Source organism: Accipiter gentilis, chromosome 26 (genome assembly GCF_929443795.1).
Source record: "Accipiter gentilis chromosome 26, bAccGen1.1, whole genome shotgun sequence".
Lineage (NCBI taxonomy): Eukaryota > Metazoa > Chordata > Aves > Accipitriformes > Accipitridae > Astur > Astur gentilis.
Window position 1 is genome coordinate 9,420,181 of NC_064905.1, and position 24,315 is coordinate 9,444,495.

The 24,315-nt window shown below is 40.2% G+C and overlaps 2 protein-coding genes across 4 annotated transcripts in view; one reads left to right on the forward strand and one right to left on the reverse strand.

The window, feature by feature from the left end:
• The window catches only part of GABRB2 (gamma-aminobutyric acid type A receptor subunit beta2), a 617,197-nt gene that overhangs the window by 93,942 nt on the left and 498,940 nt on the right, over nucleotides 1–24,315 (forward strand). For all 3 annotated transcript variants that reach the window (XR_007509653.1, XM_049829151.1, XM_049829150.1), the window contains one exon: nucleotides 3,667–3,749. Coding sequence is in view for 2 of the 3 variants with exons in the window: in XM_049829151.1 (XP_049685108.1) it covers nucleotides 3,667–3,749 (83 nt within the window). In the remaining variant the exon portion in view is untranslated. The remainder of the gene's footprint in view (nucleotides 1–3,666; nucleotides 3,750–24,315) is intronic.
• Nucleotides 20,966–24,315, reverse strand: part of LOC126050797 (uncharacterized) — a 920,783-nt gene continuing 917,433 nt past the window's right edge. The window contains exon 2 of the mRNA XM_049829143.1: nucleotides 20,966–21,061. The gene's annotated coding sequence lies outside the window, so the exon portion shown is untranslated. The remainder of the gene's footprint in view (nucleotides 21,062–24,315) is intronic.

Below are 24,315 nucleotides of genomic sequence, written 5' to 3' on the forward strand. Positions count from 1 at the left end.
CAAACTTTACTTTCCCTGCAAGTTAGTTGTGATGCAGGTTTCTTTGCACTTTAGCTATGCTTGTTTTGACACACAAAGTTTTCTTTAGGTCTACTTCATAATACTTCATTTAGTTTGTTTAGTGCTTCAGGGTTTGTGCTTTTTTGTGTGTGTTCCATAATCAGTCTACATGCAAAATATAGATAGTGAAAGAGGAAGCTAAAGACTGGTTTGCACTGTTAGGAATCATAAAATATCACAAGGTTTCTCTTTCTTTAACGGCAGATGAAAAGATTAGTGTATGAGAGTTCTGTAACGTGTTTCATTTCATACAGTGTTTCTCTGAGAGCACTGTTATTCTGTTATCATCCCTAATGACTGTAATGTGTTGAGTCACAGTGTTGTTTTTTAAAAGCTTTCACTTTTTCATTGTTTGTTCTCAAGGTTATATTATGCAAAATACAATTTTCTATTTTGTGCACTAGTCCAGGCTGTATAAAAATATTTTTAATCCTTTTATGAAAATTGAAATAGCTCTCCTCTGGGGAAGAGGCTTTATGTCTGTTTCAAGTATTCCTAACTGCTGTAATGAACTGCTGTTTCTTCCTCTGTCTGAAAAGGTATAGGTCACGTGTCTTGACTTTAAAAGTATTCTAAGGTGGTAATTCTTGCATGTTCTTGCATTGGTAATTTGATTTAGCTATTCACCATGAATTGCAAACCACTAAGAATTATCAAAACATAGTTTTGTTCTTTAAATAATTTTGAAGATGAACGAGAACTTTGTCTACTTTACCATAAAAGTGAGAGAAGTCAGAAAAAAAATGAGGGAGGTACAAAGAGAGGAAAGGACAGACTTCTTATTTTATTTCAATGGATTTGCATTATGGATAAGAATGAACAAGTGAGTTGAATTAAATACATTATTCAAAACTGCTGTTTTGGCTTGATTAAAACTTCACCCTATCAGCCATTTTCATTACTGTGCCACTTTTTTTCCTTTACTTTCTCATGAGGTAAGGCAATGTGTCTTTTAATGATTTGATAATGTTCCCTACAGAGCTTTTATCCTAGCTGGCTGCAGCTTTTGGCCCTTTTGCGGTATTTCTTGCACCTACAAATCCTACTGAAGATATGTCAGAATTGTGAGTGCTCAGCTCCAGCATCAGTATGAACAGAGACTTTGCTGAGGATAGCACAGGTGTGGTTTCGTCTCTGTGTTGAAGCCCCTGGTCTGGTAGACTTTGGTAGGAAGAGCATGTTTAGTGCAGAGAAAGGTATTAGAAAACGTAGTAGTCAACCAGGTTAGCATTTACCATGATTCTTTTGTGCACTTAAACCTTGGCTGTAAATCTATGCCCCTGCCTGTTCCTCTGTGAACTACTGAAATTCTTCTAAAACTCCTGACTATAATATACACATAGATATGGAAGTACTGAGGTTATTAATAAAAACAACAAATCTCCCCACCAAAAAACCACAACCAAACAAAAACCATTAGCTGTAATTTTTTTTCTGGTCTCAGTCCACCTTTCCTGAAGTTTTCCCCAAAATAGTCAATCTTAATTTGATACTGGAACAGGGCAATTTCTTTGATTTTCCTCCAAGTTGTAAAATAAGGAACCAAGTATGAACCGGCAAGAAGTTTTTTTTTTTTAACAATGTATGCTGCTGCTTGCTCCATTTGCATTTGCTATGAACAAACATATTCCTCAGCAATCTGATTTTGTTAAAAGCTAGAAGACTTCCATTGCGGGGAGCCAAAGAAATCTTTTCCCCTGCTTTTGTTCGCTCCAGGAAGCTTTCTTTTGAAGCATCTGTGGTGACCCACACTGATTGAAAACAATATATTTTCAAAAACAATTCTGTGAGTACCCATGTAGTGATTGAAGAAAGAACTTAGTGCCAAAAGGTGCTCCTTTTCTCCGAGAGCCCAGTACATACGAATGGTCAAAATGTAAAATTAAGGGATCTTGTCTGGATTGACAAGAAAGAGGTTCTCTTTTCTTTGAAGAAATTTACAGGGATTTTTTTCTGGAAATGACAGTAAAGCATTGTTAGAAAGGACAGAGTAAGGATGTTAATGGAAAAATTGTATAGCTTCAATGTTTCTTATGTGCCTTGTGGACAGGATTGCTGGAGTCAATTTTGAGTGAATTTTGAGCCTCTGTCAGGCAATTGTAGTTTTCTGCTTCTATCAAACTCTTATTAGGTATTTAAGGAGAAAGAATGAGGTCCATCAAATGAGAGAGTTCTCTGTATTGTCAGATCGAAGAATGTAAAAGAATAATAAGGTTTTTAAACGGGTTTTTTAAACTGAAGTTTTTTAAACAGTTATTGAACAGTCTAAATATCTACTGTGAAAGGCTAGTAACCCTCACACAGGGGACAGGATTTTGAGAATAAAACTGTTGGTCACCCAGTCTGTCATGAATACCCTGGAAAGATGTAGCTGCTGATCCTGTCGCATCATGCGGTGTCTGCCTGTGCAGGTAGACACTCCATCTATTTACCCACATCATCTTGGATTTTATGATTTGAGCTAAATCATTTGGTCAACTTTCAGCTTAAAGAAATCTGGTACAGCTGACTGCTGTGTCAATGCTCTCATTTTTCTACTGGTGTAGAAGCAGGTTCCCCAGATGCAGTTGGCCAGTCAGCTGTACTTAACACGCACGAGAAGATCCTTGTTTCCCTGAGGAGTCTGTATAAATCACCAGGCTCTAGCAGCTGTAGGAGAAGAGTTCTTGCCAGGTAGAGGGGGAGAGAAGAAAGGCTAGAAACCTCTCAGCTTATGCACTAAATCCACACATGGCCCTGTGTGGAGTATGTGCAGGACATACTATTTTGACTGTTGGAAGATTCCAAATTGTAATATTTTTTAATTACTACAGAGTTATATAGCATGTTCTGGGGGTAGGGGATGGGGGGGTAAGAATTTATTTTTGTCTACAAATTAAGAAGACTTGATAGGAACACATTATTAAAATGCTGCTGAGAATTGTGCCTTGATTCATATTCAGCTCGGGGTCATATTCCTCCATGAGGTTTATCAGCAAAAGATTTATTGACAGTACAGATATTTCTCTCAACATCTAAACGGCACACTTGACACATGTTAATGTTAGTAGGTTTGGTGAAATCTGGAGGCACATATATGGTCTCAGTGTTTTGTGAAAATGGTCCTGAAAATGTTTTCATTCGAACATGAAGATAAAAAATACTTCATTTGCAAAGCACTGTGAAACAGAAGAAAGAAAGAAGTAGTTGAAGATTAGGGTATTAACCCAGGATATGAAGTATGTGTCTTTTCTGTTCCTCTTTAGATTTCCTCTGCCACCTTTCTTTGAGCCTTTCCTTTTTGGCTTGAAGTCTTCCACTATAAAATGAAAGAAATACTGCTATCCTAATTCATGCTTCATTTTGTCAGGATAAGTTGGTTGATGATTATTAAAGCTTACAGTACTGTGATAATGGTGTGTAAAGGGGAAACTGTCTGCTCGCCCACCAGACTGGCATAACCTTCTTAGAACAGCATTAATTACAAGTAAGCAGCAGACATGGTATTTCAGTAAAAATAGGCAAGAGCGTCAGTTAGGTAGAAATACATTTTCTTCTTTCAGCTACATGCCATCAAGGAAAGATTGGAACAAGACACATTAACAAGCTCTTCTGTTCCCCTCCTAGAATTACAACAACAGCTGCTTGTATGATGGACCTACGGAGATATCCGCTGGATGAGCAGAACTGCACGCTGGAGATTGAGAGCTGTAAGTACTTCTGCAAATCCTACTTATTCTGTGGTGAACTGCTTCAGAGTTTTATTTCTGACTTTTTTTTTTTTTAAATTTTTAACATGCTACTAACCTAGTTGTCTTTCTGTCTGATGACATTTAAATCCTTGTAAACACATGCAAAAAAATAGCTTTCCAGATGGATTAGTAATTTGTAGCACAAGGATTAGCAAAAGTTATTCTGTGTTTTGATGGACAATTTACAGCTTTAAAAGTCTCATTCAAATGCCTTGTTGGAGTTCATGTGAGGAGCACGAGGATTATTATCAGTTCTCTATCCTCCTTTACTGCTGAACTGTGTGGCTGCTTGTTTCCATTTATAAATGACGGCAAGAGGTTAGAATTGTCCTTGAAATAGGTGTTTTGTGGTTGTGGGTTTTTTTCTCACCCCTGTGCTGTAGTTAAACTTTCAACACATACAACACAGTCTGTTATATATACTGATCTAATAGCTGGTGTCTCTATCAAACTTTCTATGTAGGTAAGACTTGTGTTCTGAAATAAAATTTCATATCTCTTTTCACTTAAAAATCTTTAGGGAATCTAAGTACATCAGAGAAAAAAAAATTCATGATCACTTTTATAAAGCTAGCATGCGGGTTTTGGCACTCTAATTAAGATTGTATCAGCACTTTCAAGATACAGTTCCTTTTTCAGGAGAACCATAGGTAATTCAGCTGGGGTCTATTATTAAGTTGAATGTGTCAAGAAAAATGGAAATTAATGGCATGTATTAAGATACTGTATACAAAAGTATGTGTATTTTTAAAGTAAATTCTGTATTATAAAAGATTATGTGGGATTTCTGTATGCACTGAAGTACAAAATGACAGTAGCTTGTGCTACAGTCTGGTAAGAACTTGGTACAGCTGAGCTGCTTTCTCCCTATTCTAGAAAGCATTTAAGAGTATGCTTTAAATTTGTGTCTGGGCTTCTTTCATTTTAGTGTAATTTAAAGGTATGCCAAAATCCTTTCCTGACTTAAACTTGTGATACTGCTGTCTGAAATAATTTACACGCCTAAATTAAGCACAATGAGTATCAATAAATTTCACCCCTTCTGTATGTTGAAATACACAAGCAGCAAATGTGATGATGGACTTTGCTCTTTTGAGAACGTATAAAACCTTGATTCAAAACTTTATACCTGAGCCTTTTACCAGTATAGTAGCTGATCTTAATGTGCGAGAAAACAACTGCCATAACTGTATTCAGGTTTACAGAGATTTTTACTGAGAATGTGGCTTGCTATGCAGTGTCTTTTAATTGTTGTTGTAGCCAGGACCTGGAATTTTTCTTTTACCAATTGTGCGTAAGGTAGAAAGCTGGAGAGTCAAAGGACATCCTTTCTCTCCATTTACAGCATTGTTTAAACAGTCAGCAAAGTCTTGTCATATCTCTGCATTGCTGAGATGCCTGAATCTTCTTGGGATTCACAAACTAGATATCCCCTGCCTGTCATGCTTGCAGGACCCGCTCTGGGAAATATTCCCAGGAAATACCACCCAGGTCAATCCTTATGCAAATCTGAAAATTAAATTATGTCTCTGCTTTTTAATGAGAGCACTTGTTCTCGTTCAGACTTAGAATGTGGCACCTCTAGGTTGAAATTTCCCTTTCATCTGATTTGGAGTAGAAGTTTGAAGCCAGATCAGTTATCTTTCAAGAAACAATCCTGGAAAACAGGGTATCGAGATCTCGAAATTGTTGTTCTGCTTGGTATGAAGATCACAGTGCTCATTCCATTGTAGAAAGGGTAGGAGTTTAGTTTACCATAGCAGTCAGGATGCTTGTAGGAGAGCTCCTTTGTGGATCTATTAGCTCTTGTTATAGCATCACAAAAGTAAAATGGATATAAATCAGGATACTGCATGTAGCTAGCCTGTGTTTTTTTAATGGCCTTTGTTACTGCAAAGAATGTGGATAGAAATAATACTTGAACTGTGTTTTGAAACCCTTTCATGCTGCTTTAGAAAATCATTGCTCTTTATAGATGTCATTCTGTTCAGGTAAAAACCTGAGTCTGTCTAATCGCTTCACACAAAAATGCTGGTAGGTAGGTAGATAGGTAGAGTGAATAAGATTGAATGTGACTTTCTGAGTGGTTCAGTGTAGGTACTCAAGTCATAATCACTTCTTTAAACTGGTTAAGCTGCATGCTAAAAGTAGCTTGGTTTCTTGCCCTACTGATCCTGTTGGATGTCTGTTTCACTACTGCTCTCTTGTGATGGTTAGAAATTCTCTAAATTCTACCCCAAGTGTTTTCATGGCTACGAAGGCATGAAATTGTGCTCACTGCTTGTGTCAACAATTTTTTGTAGTTCAATGTCTTCCAAAGCCCTGCTGGGACCTTCATAATACATTTAAAGAAAGCAGTCATAGTTTCTCATGGCTTCATTTAATGAAATCAAATATGACAGTCTCTTTTTAGCTTTCTCATACGAGAGTGTGTTAAGAGAAATGTAGAACTAGTTAGTGCTAGTTCTTCATTAGGAATAACTATAGGACCATAAACAGTATCCCAGATGAAATCTCTATTAGACTGCGGTGTTAATCCTGCCCTTTTTCCAAGAGCCACCTCTGCCTTTCTTCACAACTGTATAACTTTCACAGATGATAGTCTTTCCTGCAACAGTACAGTAAGGTCTTTCCCTTCCTCACTCATTTTCCAGCAGTGGCTTCTAGCTTTTGGTAGAATTTTTTTTTTGCATAGTACTAATAACACATGACTTTTCATAATACTGTTCACATAAACCAATGTTCTTAATATTGCTACAGTCCTCAAGGTTATCCAGTTCTTGCTATATTTGTTCTGATCATCCTTTGTCTTAACAGTGCCTGCAGATTTTGTTTCATTAGAAATTTCATTAACACGCAAATACTAAAGAATATTAATGCCAAGAAGGAAGAGCTTTTTTTTATAATCAGTCTCTGTATGGAGCATGATCTGTTCTTTCAGTGCAGTACAATTTCCTACACATCTTTCATATATCTTTACTAATTGTCTGTTCTTACATAGTCCTATATCAAATGTTTTAATAAAGTCGAGGTTAGATATATACTTTCTTTAAAAAAGGAGTTATTGTCTAGCCAGATCCTTTGAGTAAGTCATGATGGATTTTTATCCCATTTCCATACATGTTAATGTCTCTAATATCCTTCCATTCTTTCTCTGCTTCCTCCTTCCTCCCCCCCCAACCCCTGCCCCATTACTGATGCCAGAGTTGACTGGCTTCTTAGCTGCCTGGGTTACTTTTTTTTTTTCCCATGTGTCATTGTGTTTTTTGAAATTTGTGGCCAATATAAATTTTTTGTTAATCTAGATTTGCATAAATCTAGATTAATTAGAAATTATGGTGGAAAAGGATTGTATGTAAAATATAAAAAATGAAATGGGGGAGGTAGTATCATCTATTAAGATACAAGAGACAGCATTTTTTGCATTTCAGTTTAAGGTAGTATTAGTGAGACTAGATGCTGAAAGTGTAAGGACTATTCCCGTTAGTTCGAAGAGTATCGGGTTTGGGAACTGAAATCCTATTTTTTCATGTATAGCTAGTTACATCTCTGTGATCATTTTTTGCTTTGTTCATCCTTAAAGGGCAGAAATATGTTGATGTTCCTTTTTTTTTTGTGATGTTTCTAAACCTGTAGGCCATCTTTTCCAAGGGGGAGTCTAATCTGAGCTATTCTATTTCTCCCCCCCCCCCCCCCCCTTTTTTTTTGTTATTTCCCAACACACTGAGTAGCAGAGTTACAATACCAGAAGGAAATCAGTTTTCCTGTGTATTCATTTCTTATTTTCCCAACTTGCAGGCAACAGAGAGCCTTTTCCTTCTTAGTTGAATACTGACTTGAATTGGTAGAATACCTCTGCTTTCTGCTCTCTACCTCTGCCCCTACAGTACACATTGCTGAGTTTCTGATGATGCTCTAGAATAATTTTGTTTCTCTGCTGTTTCCTGCCTCTCTGGAGTTGTAACTATTGAAAGGAACATCTTAGCTAATCATAAGACTAGTGGGAGCTCAAAGGCAAAAAGAAGTACAAGGGAATTTGAAGAATACTTCATATTCATATAAACAAATAAAATATCATATTGCACATCCTTTAGCACAACAGAGAGAAATTATTGTGATTCTTTTGAATATTTTTAAATGTAATCATTCCAGATTAATCTGGTATGTTTGGACCTTTGTCCATTTCAATTATGTGGTGCCACATAAAGACAAAAATTTATTTCAATTCCTTCTTATGTCATTTCATAAAGTGTTTGGCATAGCCGTATTTATGTTATACTGAGGTATAATTCAGAAACTGCCTGCCTTGTGACTGATTTAATTTTTTTTCAATTTCTTTGTTGCTGTGGAACAAACAGAACACACTGAGGTTCTCATTAGAAGCATATTCTCAGAAACATTTTCCATAATGTGTTAAAGATGTGGCATTAAAAAAAGTGTATTAAAGCCCTGCTGTCTGAAGCCTTAGCAAACAGGGAGCTTGCCACTCAGATGTACTGACCAGGGGAAAAAAAGCAGAATCAGAACAGGACACGCAGACGGGGAGGAAGAACTGCTTTGCCGATGAATGAGAAATAATTGTTTTTGGAACATTTCACTTTATTTAACAGCCTGAGGTGTTTGGACCAGAAATCATTAGATTTTTTTTCTGTTTCATGACAAAAAGGCCACAGAAGCACACTAAGATAAGTTAAAAACTTCCATTCGATAACAGAATCTAGAAAAAGCCAGAAAGAACAGAGGCGAAAGAATATAATTTTTCCCAGTGGCACTGCAGCCCAGTATCAAACACTTTCCAGTCAAATCATCTGAGACCTCATCAACAAGAGAAACAAAAGTCATCTTTGTGTGCTCAAGGTGACTTTACAAGTACATTTAAGGCACTGAAAAGAAATGAAAGATGCCTTTTGCTAAAGCTTTGAGTACTTTGCAGATGGCTCTCTGGCCATCGTTCAAAGCTGTAATCAGGTCACACGGGACAAATGGTCGAACTCCAGGAGCAGACCTGGCAAGGGTTTTCTGGGTTAGAGGCGAATGTGCTTGATGCCAGGCAAGAGGCTCTGGCGATCCCCAGGAAGGAAGTGGGGTATTCAGCAAAGGAGGATACCACGGGAACGTGTCACTTCCAACTGTTGCACAGAAAATGGAAAGCTGACGTGACTTTTATGTGACTTTTGGGCCACTGAAGGTTAGAATCTTAATAGTTCATTTTTTTAAATGTTTTTTTTTCTTTCCATTTATCAAGTTTACATGTGTCCTGTCCCCTTTGTCCCTTCGGCTAAGTCTGTTTTGCATAGTGGCCCTTGTACAAGGAGGATATTCCTCTATCAGTAGAAGTTGACCTCGTCAGAGTGCCCCTTTTCTCTCCTTGTTCATCATCTATATGTTCAGATGTCTTAATTTGGATTCTATGACAATTCAACCTGTACAGCATTTTGTGGGGGAAAGAAAAATAGACTGTTTAGCAAACGGTGATGAATTCCACCTCTGTACCCACGGTCTGTCCATTTCAGCAACATCAGCTTATAGTGTGGCTTCCTTGGGACAGGTACTTCGTTCTTTATTTGTCCTTAGTAATTTCGTGTCAAGTATGTTGAAAAGAGAAGAGGTATAATTTCAGTGGCATAACGCACACTGGCAACACAGAACAAGAAATTCTTGACTCCTCTTCAGTGTGTAAATAGGATGTTTCAGTCAGAGCTAAAAAAAAACCAAACCCCAACGGTAGATAATTCTTCTGGGAAGTCTGAAGAGGGGAAGGAAATTTAGACTAACCATCAGCGCATATGATCAGGGTGGGTTGTGTACAAGGCAAGGGAACCAGTGTTTGCAGTGTTTGTAAGATTTTGATACCACCACCCCCAACTGGGGACTTTGGTCAGGCTTTCAGACTGGAACTCAAGTAACATCCAAGATATATTACCCTACTGGTAGGCAAGAAGGAATTATATTTCTTATTTTCTTTATATCTCAGTGTATCTTTGCAGCAGTCTACATCTTTGAAGCTCTCATAACACAGACGAGATGATGTAGTGTTTGCAAATGAGCCAAGAATTATACAGAAGCTTTGCAACAGCTTCTGAATGCTTTGAAGCAACCTGGAGTTAAATTTAAAAGGGAATCCAAGATACTAATATCCAATCTCTGCTTATCAGCACCGGACAATATAGGCAACATAGATTTCCACAGAGAAATTCTTAGCTTGAAGCTTGGGTTTTTTGGGTTTTGGGTTTTTTTTTACAGTGACAAAATGCAAATGGTTTTAAAACTTCTAAAACATTTTGCCTTTTATAACCAGTCTGAGCTAGAGTACATTTGCCCTTATTGCATATAACCCTGCCTTTTGTCAAGAGCTTATTGGAAACAAAAAGGGTCCAGTTCAAAGAGTCTTTGAATATGATTCAAAAAGCACCAGATTAATTTGCTAAAGGTTTGAGGAAAAACTAAATGTCCATGAAGGCATCTCTGATGCTGTAGAAAGATGCCCTCCAAAAGAAAAGAATATATTTCTAACAAATACTCTGATAATCCTACACACAATAAATTATGTGGAAGTGTGGAAACCTGATGGGCCAGCACTTTACAGTCCTGTTTCCAGAAGGTATGAATTTTACAAGGTAAATATTAACTTTTTTTTTTTTTTTTACTAAACTGAGTAGTAGGATCTCTGTTATAACTTCTCATACTTTAGGCAAATATTTTTCTATAGGTCTAGCATTCTTCAAACACCTTGTAACTGGTGACTTCTTCAAGAAAAAGATTTATAAGTGCTATTGGAAAGGACATCTGTGATACTGTTACATATCTTAGGTCTATACAGTGTGTGATCTGAGATTGTAGTCTATTTTTATTATTTTCCTTGGAGTACATATGTTTTTATTAGAAGTTTGCTGTACTTAAAATGGTTTAAAGCCTTGATTCCGTCAGTAGGCAATTCAGGCAGAATCTCTGGTATATGTTGAGTCTATCAGTAATATTAATTGTTGTGCCAAGTTCTCCTATTTAGGTTTAGGCACAAAAGCAATTGCTTTTAGTTGAACAGTAGCTTGCTCACCTGTGATTTTTCACTTGCTGCCTGGTGCTTCTAAGTGTTGGACCTTATCATTATTAACTGTAGAATCACAGTTGAAACTGCGCAGATCTGCCAAAGGTGCAGAAAAAATATGCTCAGTGCTGCCATGCATTGTCTTCCTGCCAACAAGAGGTCATGTTGCATCAGAGGCTGTTCTTCCTGGTAATAAGTAGCCATTGCTTTGAAGTGGCAATACCAGCAATTTTCTGATCACTGGGTTAAGGTGGAAGTACTTCTTGAGTTTGGCCTAATGACACATTAATTTGTTATACTTTTTTCTATCCTTGTGACAGCTGTAGGTTATGTTACAGCTTCTATGCACTCTTGCGAGGTTTATTTGCATTGGGTTCATAACAGCTAACATACCTGACTTTGGAGTGGGATGTGAGAATAATCCTTTTTCTCCCCCTTTCTCTTTTTTAACCAACAAAACCATTATTGATATGTAGCGTTTTGCTTTCCTGTAATACGTGGCTTACTTGGAGCACAGAGTTTAGTGCTAAACAAAGGTTTATTTGGGACTTAGTGAAATGACCTGAATAACAAAGTGCTGTTGGTAAATAATGCACTTACTCCAACTTCTGTCAAAAACACTTGTATGTGGCAGTTGTGTCTCACTTGCAGATAGAAATGGTAACGTGTAATTACTACATTATTTTTTTGTGGAAGAGTGAAATGTTTTAGCATTCATAATGTAGTGCTCAAGTCTGCTTCCAGTTTTCAAGATTTTTTTTCTTTGGATGTGTCCAGTTCATGATGAATTGAGAATATCCGTCAGGCTTGCTGTGAGGAGCAAACTTCAAATATATTTTAGTCTATGCTTTTTAAAAAAACCTAGACCATCTACATTTTTTGACAGGAGGTTTATTCAACTAAATCCATGTCTCATTACAAAATGAAAACACTTTGTGGCAAATTCACAGTTACTACAATTTATCTAACTTCCTGTTCATACCAGGAGACTGAATGTGGAAGGTTTTATATAAATATATAAATAATCCTTGGTGGTTTCTTTCCCCATTCCCATGTAAGTTGTCATTTTACTTTATTCACAGGTTTAGAGAAATGTTCCTTCACTTTGCAATTCCTATACACTAGGGATTTCAGAGGAGAGAAAGTTAAAATTGTTTTTTCCTTTGAGAAGACTGTACTTTCTTCTCCCAAGGAAAACAAACTTACTGAGTGAAATTACTGTGCCCACATGTTAAGTCTCAAGTTGACTTTTGAAGGTGAGTCAAAACGAGAGGAGGGATTTAAAACAAAATAAAAACTTCTAAAGGTTAGGTTCTTTTTTTAATTTTTTTTTTTTTCATCATTGACAGTGATGGATAATTACTTATCCTCCATAGTATCATTTTACTTAAGTAGTTAATTATCTTTTTCAAAATGAAATCATTTCTTCAACATGGTACAGGTTTTATGAAATAGTAATATTTATCAGATGCTGGAATCACTTGACCTCAGGTCTTACGCCTTAGAAGGCAATGGAGATTGTGATTTCTCACAGTGATCACATACCTGTGAAAAGAATTAAAATATGTTTCTACAGTAATTTTATTTCCCAAGATAGTTTGCTATTTTCCCCAGCACCTCTCGCACTGTTTTACAGGAAATAAGTATCAATTCATTTTCATTGTGAGAAATCAAAATGTACTCCATTGATTCACCTTTTACCTATTGATCAAATTATATTCAGTTCCTGATGTCTTTCGGAGACAAAGAAGCAGAGAGTAGTCAGTTGAGAAGCTCATGAAGATGTAGCTAATGGCCAAAACCCCTTTGTCTGATGGTTCTCCCCCAAGGAAATAGTTTCAAAATGTTGAGCCTTTTATCTCAAAAAATAGTTTATTAGGTATTTATCCCTAATTTTAAGGGCTGGGACAAATATCTGTCTGGATACCTTAGCTTTTGGAATTTAAATAATAAGCAGTATTATACGTAGCTTCAGATATCCTTTTATTCATCAGGATGTTTCAGCAATGAGAAGTATTTTTCTTGGGTAACTGTAATTGTCCTTCATTCATCAAATTAGATTACATACATTTGAAGAATGAAATTTCATTTTTATTAGTTTTTTTTTTAGATGAGTGTGCAAAACATCTAGGAACAGGAAGGCAATTGTTTGTTATCAGTCTGATCTGTATTTGCACTTGGCCACTGATAGCAATTCAAATAGTTATGCTAATGCTGTATTACTTCAGTGGGGGAAGGACTAGAAAACCCTTGTTTGAGTCATCATAAAACTGTGGATTCAGATGACATTTTACAAGCAGTTTTGACCTGTTTACAAAACAACAACAAATAAAACAGGATCAACCCATACCCTCCACTGGGAAACAGTGTCCCTTCTTTCCCACCGACAGCAGTCAGAGACTTGGGTGAGATGTAGCAATGCTCATTCAGGTTCCTTCTCTGTTTAAAGAGAATTGAATTAACTGCTTGAGGGGCAAGCCAAATGACAAGACTTGCAGTGTGCTCTGTATGGGGTCATTTTCCATTGATGCTGTTCCATTTGGCCTAAGTTCCTAGAGGAGGGATTGGAGCTTCATCTCTCAAATGTGAGCTTAACCCTCCGCAGTGGCTCCTGTTAAAGAGAAGAAATATCTGTATTCTCCAGCAGGGTTGGGTTTTTTTGTTTTTGTTTGGGTGTTTTTTTCTTGTTTTCCCAAACTCTGAATTTCCTTTACTTTTCTTGCTGATGCTCAAATGCAAAATATTTCATTTTTGGTCAATTTCACTGGTTTTGTTTCAGCAAATAGAAGCCAGAGTGAATAAGCTCATCTTTTGTTTTGATTATGACATTGGATTTGGGTGGAAGAAGTGTTGACTTTTCAAGTAGACAAGCCTGGGAAACATTATTTTACTTTAGTGGAATAACAGAGAAGAAGCTGAATTAGCAGAAGCATTGGCAAAGTTAAACATCACAATCTTTTTGTTCCTTTGATCAGTATATTGTACCTTTCTGGTGATGAGAGCTTTGTGAAACAAAGTTAATTTTGTTCATTTGCTCATGTTATTTGGTAGTGGTAGTTCAGACTGTTCAAATTCCACCTGTGTCTAGAAAGTATAAGCTACTTTTGTTACTGGATGCAGTCACATTTTCCTGTGTCTTAAACCTGTATATTGAGTTCAGAGTTAGTATTGCTTACAATAGTAGCAGTTCATTTTAATATAATTCGGTCATAGTATTATCCAAATTTTGTCAATGCTAGGTGAATTAGTTGTCATCTTCAGTCTAATGCCACTATAATTGATGTGAGAAAATGTGATTGCAGATTTGCTAAGTCATTGCATTGGTGTGCAAGTCATGAAAGGAATACTACCCAAGGAAATTATTCTAGTTTTAGAAATATTCCTGATACATATCCCACTCATAGTATTCAATATGTATTTGACACACTGTCCAAAATTATTTGGATGGAAATTCAAGAGAGTTGTATCTTTTATGTATAAAATTCTAACTCTGAGATAAACTTTCTCATGATATGCATTTGCTCTGAGTCAAAATTAAATGCAAATAATACTGTTATTACTCTAAGTATCCTCAAAAATATGTTTTGTGAAAGAACATTGTCGTGGTTTCAGCCCGGCTGGTAACAAAGGACCACGCAGCCGCTCGCTCACTCCTCCGCCCCCCTCCGGTGGGATGGGGAGGAGACGGAGGAGAGAAAAAGAAAAAAGAAACTGGAACCTCGAGGGTTGAGATAAAGGCAGTTTACTGGGACAAACACAAAGAGATTACAACAACAACAACGGCACTAATGAAAAAGTATACAAAAAGAGTGATGCACAGCGCAACTGCTCACCACCCGGGACCCGACGCTCCGCCACTTCCCCCACCGAAAACCGAGACCACCCCCCGGCCCGCTCCCCATTTATATACTGGGCAGGATGTCCCATGGTATGGAATAGCTCCTTGGCTAGTTCAGGTCAGCTGCCCCGGCTATGCCCCCACCTCCCAGGTTCCTGTAAAAATTAACTCTATCCCAGCTGAACCCAGGACATTATCCACCCCTTATTCTATACCATCTACATCATGCCCAGATCTTACATTTTTTTTTCTTTTCCCCAATCAACCACTACTACTTTCCTGGTCTTATATATAAGTATATGGACTCCGCCCCGCCCCAACCTCGCACACACACACACATGGTGTTCCTTTAGCCTATGGGCTATCCCTCTAATGTGTCCATCGATTTTGGGGCTCTGTCTGTTGTAACAGTTCTTCAGGATAAGAGAGAGATGGTGTGAGATGTTGGGTTGTTGTACGCTGCCTCTGGAACTTGTGGCTAGTACATTTGGTGTAACTCATGCCCTTGGTCTGCAGGTCGAAGATGTTGATCTTGAGGAAATTGCTGGGTGCCCGTTCAAGTTCTATCGCTGTTGTACTTGGCTCAGTTTCAAAAGTCCATCCTGTAGTCATTTGGATAATTCTCACAATAATACCCTTGATATGGCATATAGACACTGTAGATACAATGACTTGCATTGGCAGGTTATTTAGCAGTTAAATATCATACAGCCCAATTCACCGGCTATTCTCTCCCAAAATCAAATCTCCCTGAGGTACACATCGAACCTCCCCATCCTTCTGCATCACCCACCAGGTGTACCCAGGTCCTTGAGCAAAAACAACCCCTTGAATGGGTTTGCTTCTGCTTGAGGGAGGACTAACCCAGACTGTCTTTCCTAACATACTCCTCATGCGCACTACAGGGACTTTATCCCCTTCTACGGTATGTGGAACTCTTGGTTGGGCGGGGCCAGCCCGATTGGCGGATCCTCTAGTATTAACTAACCAGGTGGCTTTTGTTAAATGTGTATCCCAATGCTTGAAAGTTCCACCCCCCATCGCTCTCAATGTAGTTTTCAGCAGTCCATTGTATCGTTCAATTTTTCCGGAGGCCGGTGCGTGATAAGGGATGTGATACACCCACTCAATGCCATGTTCTTTGGCCCAGGTGTCTGCGAGGTTGTTTCGGAAGTGAGTCCCGTTGTCCGACTTGATTCTTTCTGGGGTGCCGTGTTGCCATAAAATTTTCTCTTCAAGGCCCAGGATAGTGTTCTGGGCAGTGGCATGGGACACAGGGTATGTTTCCAGCCCTCCAGTGGTCGCTTCCACCATTGTAAGCACATGGCACTTGCCTTGGCGTGTTCGTGGGAGTGTGATATAGTCAATCTGCCAGGCCTCCCACTGTTTATATTTCAGCCATCGCCCTCCATGCGACAGGGGTTTTTGCCGCTTGGCTTGCTTAATTGCAGCACATGTTTCACATTCATGGACGACCTGTGCGATAGTGTCCATGGTCAAGTCCACCCCTCGATCTCGAGCCCATCTATATGTTGCATCTCTTCCCTGATGGCCTGAGGTATCGTGGGCCCACTGAGCCATAAATAGCTCACCCCTACGTTGCCAGTCCAGGTCCACCTGAGACACTTCAATCTTGGCGGCATGATCTGCCTGGTGGTTGTTTTGATGTTCTTCAGTGGCTCGACTCTTGGGTACATGAGCATCTACGTGACGTACTTTTACCACTAGCTTCTCTATCCGAACAGCGATATCTTGCCAGAGTGCGGCAGCCCAGATGGGTTTACCTCTGTGCTGCCAATTGCCCTTCTTCCATTGCTGTAGCCACCCCCATAGGGCATTTGCCACCATCCATGAGTCAGTATAGAGATAGAGCACTGGCCACTTTTCTCTTTCAGCAATGTCTAACGCTAGCTGGATGGCTTTCACCTCTGCAAACTGACTCGATTCACCTTTTCCTTCAGCAGTTTCTGCGACTAGTCGTGTAGGACTCCATACAGCAGCCTTCCACCTTCGATGTTTTCCCACAATGCGACAGGACCCATCAGTGAACAGGGCATATTGCCTCTCATTTTCTGGCAGTTTATTATACAGTGGGTCCTCTTCAGCCCGTGTCACCTCTTTCTCTGGCGACATTCCAAAATCTTTGCCTTCTGGCCAGTCCGTGATCATTTCTAACATTCCTGGGCAACTGGGGTTTCCTCTGCGAGCTCGCTGTGTGATCAGCGCGATCCACTTACTCCACATGGCGTCAGTCGCGTGATGCGTAGAGGAAACTTTCCCTTTGAACATCCAGCCCAGCACTGGCAGTCGGGGTGCTAAGAAGAGCTGTGTTTCAGTACCAACCACTTCTGAGGCGGCTCGAACTCCTTCATATGCTGCCAAGATCTCTTTTTCAGTTGGAGTATAGCAAGCCTCGGATCCTCGATATCCCCGACTCCAAAACCCCAGAGGTCGGCCACGGGTCTCCCCAGGTGCTTTCTGCTAAAAGCTCCAGGTAGGGCCATTCTCCCCAGCTGTAGTGTAGAGCATATTTTTAATATCTTGTCCTGTCCGGACTGGCCGAAGAGCTACTGCGTGAACTATCTCCTGCTTAATCTGTTCAAAGGCTTGTCGTTGCTCAGGCCCCCATTTAAAATCGTTCTTCTTCCGAGTAACTTGGTAGAGAGGGCTTACAATCAAACTGTAATTTGGAATATGCATTCTCCAAAACTCCACGACACCTAAGAAAGCCTGTGTTTCCTTTTTATTAGTCGGTGAGGACATAGCTGCTATTTTGTTGATGACGTCCACAGGGATCTGACGATGCCCATCTTGCCATTTTACTCCTAAGAACTGGATCTCCTGCGCAGGTCCCTTGACCTTACTTTCTTTTATGGCAAAACCAGCCTTCAAAAGGATTAGGATTATTTTCTTCCCTTTCTCAAAAACTTCTTCTGCCGTGTTGCCCCATACGATGATGTCATCAATATATTGCAGGTGCTCTGCAGCTTCACCTTTTTCTAGTGCAGCCTGGATCAGTCCATGACAAATGGTGGGGCTGTGTTTCCACCACTGGGGCAGTCGATTCCAGGTGTACTGGACGCCCCTCCAAGTGAAAGCGAACTGAGGCCTGCACTCCGCTGCCAAAGGAATGGAGAAAAATGTATTAGCAATGTCAATTGTGGCATACCACTTAGCTGCCTTTGATTCCAGTTCATATTGAAGCTCTAACATACCTGGCACAGCAGCGCTCAGCGGTGGCGTGACTTCATTCAGCCCACGATAATCTACTGTTAGTCGCCATTCCCCATTAGATTTCTGAATGGGCCATATGGGACTATTAAAGGGTGAGTGAGTCTTGCTGATCACTCCTTGGCTCTCCAATTGGCAAATCAGCTTATGGATGGGGATCAGGGAGTCTCGGTTGGTGCGATATTGTCGCCGGTGCACTGTCGTGGTAGCAATCGGCACCTGTTGTTCTTCAACCTTCAGCAACCCCACAACCGAAGGGTCTTGGGAGAGACCCGGCAGGGTAGACAGCTGTTCAAGCTCCTCCGTCTCCAATGCAGCTATACCAAAGGCCCAACGGTACCCTTTTGGGTCCTTGAAATACCCCCTCCTGAGATAATCTATACCAAGGATGCACGGGGCCTCTGGGCCAGTCGCAATGGGGTGTTTATGCCACTCATTCCCGGTTAGACTCATTTCAGCTTCCAATACGGTTAGCTCTTGGGATCCCCCTGTCACACCAGAGATACAGATGGGTTCTGCCCCTTTATAACTTGATGGCATTAGGGTACATTGTGCACCAGTGTCCGCTAGAGCCTTATATTCCTGTGGGTCTGATGTGCCAGGCCATCGAATCCACACTGTCCAGTAGACTCGGTTGTCCCTCTCCTCCACCTGGCTGGCAGCAGGGCCCCTCTAATCCTGGTTAGAATATCCGTTACTCACTTTCTGCACACGTGAATCCGAAGTCCCTTCAAGGGGATCAGAAATGAGATCAGCCCATCTACTGCGTCTGGGGGACTGCTCACGGGAAACTGGAGCAGCAGTTTTCCAAGAAGAATTCTCTTTTCTGGTTGCTTTTTCTCGCAACTCCTGTACCCGTGCATCCAAGACTGAGGTGGGTTTTCCATCCCACTTCCTCATGTCCTCTCCATGGTCACGCAGGTAAAACCACAGGTTAGCCCGTCGAGTGTACTTTCTCTCTCCTCTCTCTTGGGCAGAGGAACGCTTACTCCCAATAACTGCGATGCGGGCCTGTACAGGTGAGGAGGAGGACAGATCCACTTTGAATTGCTGGAACTCTCGGGACAACTCCTCTACAGCTGAGACACAGGCCCGTAGGGAGGAAGAGAGACTTCCTTCGTATTGCCGGAGTTGGACAGCCAATTCATCCACCGTTTGTCCATAGCCTTCTCTCCAGGACATTACTGCCAATGAGTTGGCATAGGTTGGTGGTGCACTTCATAGAAACTTCCGCCACATGGGTTGCGTGCATTGGACTTCATCTGGATCTGTGGGTGACTGCGCATTTTCTGGATCATTATAAATCACCTCCAGCACGGCTAATTCTCTCAGGTACTGGATACCTCTCTCCATGGTGGTCCACTTGCCTTGGTGACATGTAACTTCATCCCTGAAGGGGTATCTTTCCTTTACACCTAACAGAAGTCGCCTCCAGAGGCTGAGGACTTGTGTTTTATTCCCAATCGCCTTGTCGATGCCCCCTTCCCTAGACAGAGATCCCAACTGCTTGGCTTCCTTACCCTCTAATTCCACACTACTAGCCCCGCTATCCCAGCATCGGAGCAGCCAGGTAACAACGTGCTCACCTGGGTGGCGGCTAAAATCTTTTCGCATGTCACGCAACTCACTCATGGATAGAGATCGGGTAATTATTTCAGGTTCTGCCTCTACCTCCTGTTCTCGCGATGACCCTGGTTCATCTTCATCACCCACTAAGCGAACTGATTTCTTTGTGTGTTTCTTTTTCTGTACAGGGGCGACTGATACTGGCACAGGTTGGTTCTCTGGTTTAGCTGAAGTGTCTGTCACCGGGGTAGGGGTAGTCACGGTACCTGTTGTCGGGGTAGGGGCAGTCACGGTGCTTGTTGTTGGGGTAGGGGCAGCCACGGTGTCTGTTGTCGGGGTTGGGGTAGCCATGGTGCCTGTTGTCCTGTTTTCCATCTTTTCTCCCTGAGGGTGCTGCCTAGTATCAAGCAGTGTTTGGTAGATACTGGCCAGGGCCCAGCACAATGTAGTGAGTTGTGTGTCTGTGGGATAGCCACAGCATTTTTCTTTCAAATATTCTATCACTTCATGAGGGTTCTGTAGTTGTTCGGGAGTGAACTTCCAAGTCACTGGCGGTGAGAAGTTCTCTAGATACCTGCCCACATCCTCCCACATGCCGTGCCACCCATGAGTATCCAGCTTTGGGGGAGATCTCTGAGTGGTACTCTTAAAGAGCCTTTTTGTAGCCCTAAAGAAGACCTGAAACATATTCAGGAGGCATAGCACTAACAGCACACTGGCTTGCACGTCCCAAGGATATTCAAAATTCTCAAAAGCTGTTGTAATTAGTCGGAAGGAGAAAAGGGAGGTGAACGGACGGGGGGAGGTATCCCCCCCTAATTTCCCCATGGATTGGGTGTAATTACCAATAAAATCCGACAGAAGGGCCCAAAGTATGGAAATGTTATCACTGCCTCATACAGATACCAGCTTAACCTCATGACCAGTGATGTAATCATTTCATAAGTCGACATTGCCCAGTACAGCAAAATGATAATCCCAATCACTCTCCCAGAGATGAGATACGCAACTACAGGCAATACATAGAGCATATAAGAGCTTACAAAACGCCACCATGTAAACAAATGAAACAACATTGTGACTAACATCTATTTATCTAAGAAATGCGTTTGGCAAATTTGTTTCAACACGCTCTGGCCAGATCTGTCGTTATCGTGCCCCACGTTGGGCGCCAAAAAGGACTGTCGTGGTTTCAGCCCAGCCGGTAACAAAGGACCACGCAGCCGCTCGCTCACTCCTCCGCCCCCCTCCGGTGGGATGGGGAGGAGACGGAGGAGAGGAAAAAAAAAGAAACTGGAACCTCGAGGGTTGAGATAAAGGCAGTTTACTGGGACAAACACAAAGAGATTACAACAACAACAACGGCACTAATGAAAAAGTATACAAAAAGAGCGATGCACAGCGCAACTGCTCACCACCCGGGACCCGACGCTCCGCCACTTCCCCCACCGAAAACCGAGACCACCCCCCGGCCCGCTCCCCATTTCTATACTGGGCATGATGGCACATGGTATGGAATAGCTCCTTGGCTAGTCCAGGTCAGCTGCCCCGGCTATGCCCCCACCTCCCAGGTTCCTGTAAGAATTAACTCTATCCCAGCTGAACCAAGGACAAACATTTATAAGGGAAAGGATATCTAAGTAGTTGAGAGAAATTGTAAAGATCATAGTCTCAGTCCTTTATGTTGCATTTATAAAGGGGTTGTGGGTTTTTTGCTTATTTTTTTTCTTATATAATAAATTAGGTGTATTGTTTTCAATGCTGCTTTTTATGTGGGGAAAGAGAAGTCACTAAATAGATTATTAATATGTGCTTGTATTTCAAGGCATACTTCAAGAGTAATTCAGGATGGAAGGGACCCCAGGAGGTCTCTAGTGTAACCTGCTCAAAACATGGTCAGCCCTGGGGTCAGACCAAGTTTCTCAGGGCTTTATCCAGTCTGGTCTTGAAAATCTCCAAGGATGGAGAGTACAAAACCTCTCTAGGCAACCTGTTCCAGTGCCTGACCCTCCTAACAGTGAAGAAGTTTCACTGCAATTGTGGAAAGGGGCCACGTTCTGTGTCTGGTTTATCCGGTCCTGGCATTCTGCATCTGCCTCAGAAATAAGTATTTACTGTTACTAATCTGAAATAGAATGTAAGTGCCGTTCAACCTCTATTGTAAAAAAGTAAGTTATAAGTCATGTAACTGAATGACAATATCATAAGAATGCTCTGAATAAATTAATATATCATGCAAATAGCCCTGTAATTTGGCAAAGGCATCTTTGAGTTAATGAGTTAAACTACATAGTTTTCCTTCCATCTATGATCTTCTGGTGTGGTGTAATCTGATCCCTATTTCTTGATTCAGTTACACAGATACTTTTCCCACTATATAAATTGAAGTGTCTCTGTATACCTTGTCATTCTCAATCTCTTGTAAAGGTTTAAAAACTCTCAAATTAAGGATTCTTTTCCCCTGGATAATGACCTAAGAATTTTCATTACAACGTTTGGCTCAGTAACGTGTTTCTTGTTATACACATCTAAAGGGCAATTCTTTGTACTCTGTAACTGCATAATGTGTGAGTTGACTTTTTGCGTATGGAGCACAGATATGAACAGTCAGCTTTACAGGAATATATTGGAAATACATTTGTTTAGGTTACAGCTTTGGACCTTGTGGCATGTCATATTTCCACTCTTTGGCTGCAGTCTACTACTTAGATTTGCTATCATACAAGCTTGTCTCATCTTGTGATTGGTGTGTTACTGTAGCCAGAATTTGAGAAGCTGCCTCAGCCCAGGCAGTAATTTTACATAACTACGGTGTAACATAACAGAAGAAACAAGGAACTGATGGAAGTCAGTATTCAGCTATATGTCTAAGAACACACCTTTCCACTTTGACATTATGTGTACGGGTACTGTGCTCTAGAGAAGACTGTGCAATACTGCAAATATTGACTTGTAACAGTAGTAGTCTACAATTATCATGAATGGAATCAAGTACTGTGCTGAATCCAGGTACTTTATTGATGTGTGAGAGAGGAATATCCAAATATTTGATGTTTGTTGCATAACCTCATACAACAATTTCCTGGTAAAATCACTGCTTTTATCCTGTTTTCTGAAACAGTTAATTGACAATCAACATATATTAGAAGTGAGTACGTGTTCAATAGCAGACACTGCTTTGTTCAGGGCAAAGACCGGTTGTGGGCTGCTACGAGAACTAGTTTCATAAAAGCAGGGCAGGCACCTGCATCTTACTGTGTGGAAGCTCATCTGTTCACATCAGGTGCTCTTCAAGAAAACAGGAATTTCTTTCTCCTGACCACAGCCTGAAACTGTCAAGTCTCTTCAACAGCTTACTTCTGGAAGACTGATCTGTACCAAAATGTTACACAGACAACCTGAGTGATACTGAAATGCTGGTAAGTTAAGTTTTCGCTTGTGAATTTTGCTTTATATTCCTTAGGGGTTTTGTGTCTGGACCTTCGTAACCTGTTACCTGACGCATGTTCTTTCACTGTTTTGGGGAAATTCTGGAAAGGGGCAAAGAACATGACAGTAGATTCTTCTTTTCTTGTTACCTATGGTCCCTCTCTATCTTCTTTTCTTTGCAGAGCCAAAATAAGTAATATAACCAGTAACATTTGTGACTACTATTCTGTCAGAATTATTGTCCTAGGGATGGTATCCATGCCAAGGAACTTCTTATTCTTCACATACAGATAACATGAATGTGCAGGGGAGCAGATGAGCATCAAAGTGCTGCAAGTGCAATGCATTTATACTGTAAGTTGCTTATGTTGCTGTAACATACTTGGTGTTGGTGCTGCTGTATACATGCAGTAACTAGAGTATCAATTTTCCTTTCAGGTTTCAAGAACAGCTTTCTGCAAGTCCAGAATATCCACAGTCTTATTAGGTAAATGCATGATACTTTTCTCCTGTAAAACCTAAGTTCCTATCAAAGTTTGTTCTCTTGCTGACCAAGAACAACTAGGTTTTGTTTATCTCTCTTTTTATTCATTTATGGGAAGATGGGATTAAAGAAGTGGGTTTTACATTATGCTCTGAGGGCAGAAAAACCTGTACCTCACTGTGTCCAAAATTTGCATTTTACCCTGTAATGTGCTATGTACAGCATAGCCTTCTCTTTTTCTTTTACAATGACTCTTCATGTGCTGCTGATAATACTGTGGAATTGATTGCATGGCTGTGGGAAGCTTACTTTTATTATAAAATTACAAAGTCTTTGCTAAATATGTTAGCTTTCTTAAAGAAATAAAACAGTGTTTTTAACTGCTGTATCTCTGTGTGTCATTATGAGTATAAAGGAATTCTGAACACAATAAAACATGGGAAACTTTTAAAGTCTGCTGAGAGAAGATGACTGCAAGAGTAGAATCCCTGGCAGCTGATTTTTCTATTTTTACAGTAATAAAAAATGAAAAAAAATTTACATATAAAAATATTACATTTTTTTTTAATAAAATCTTTATTTTGGATGGGAGATCTTGAAAGTGATGCAAATATAAGTAGCATTTGTACTGTGCACATTTCAGTAAATTGTGCTACTGAGTGATGCATGTACAGACTTTTAGTCACCCTTTTTTTTGAAGATACATCTTTTTGCAACTAAACAGTGGGCTCCTATTTGCACATATTTATATATGTACTAGGTCTTACTTGGCCTTGAAACTGTACTCAGGGACACTTTGTTCTGTGGCTGGATGCCAACTTGCTTTTGATTTTAAGGAATTAAAAAAAAGATATTTGATATATTAGGTCATTATGCCTGTTACAAATGGTATGACCGTAATTTTACCAAACATCAAATTGTAATTACATTG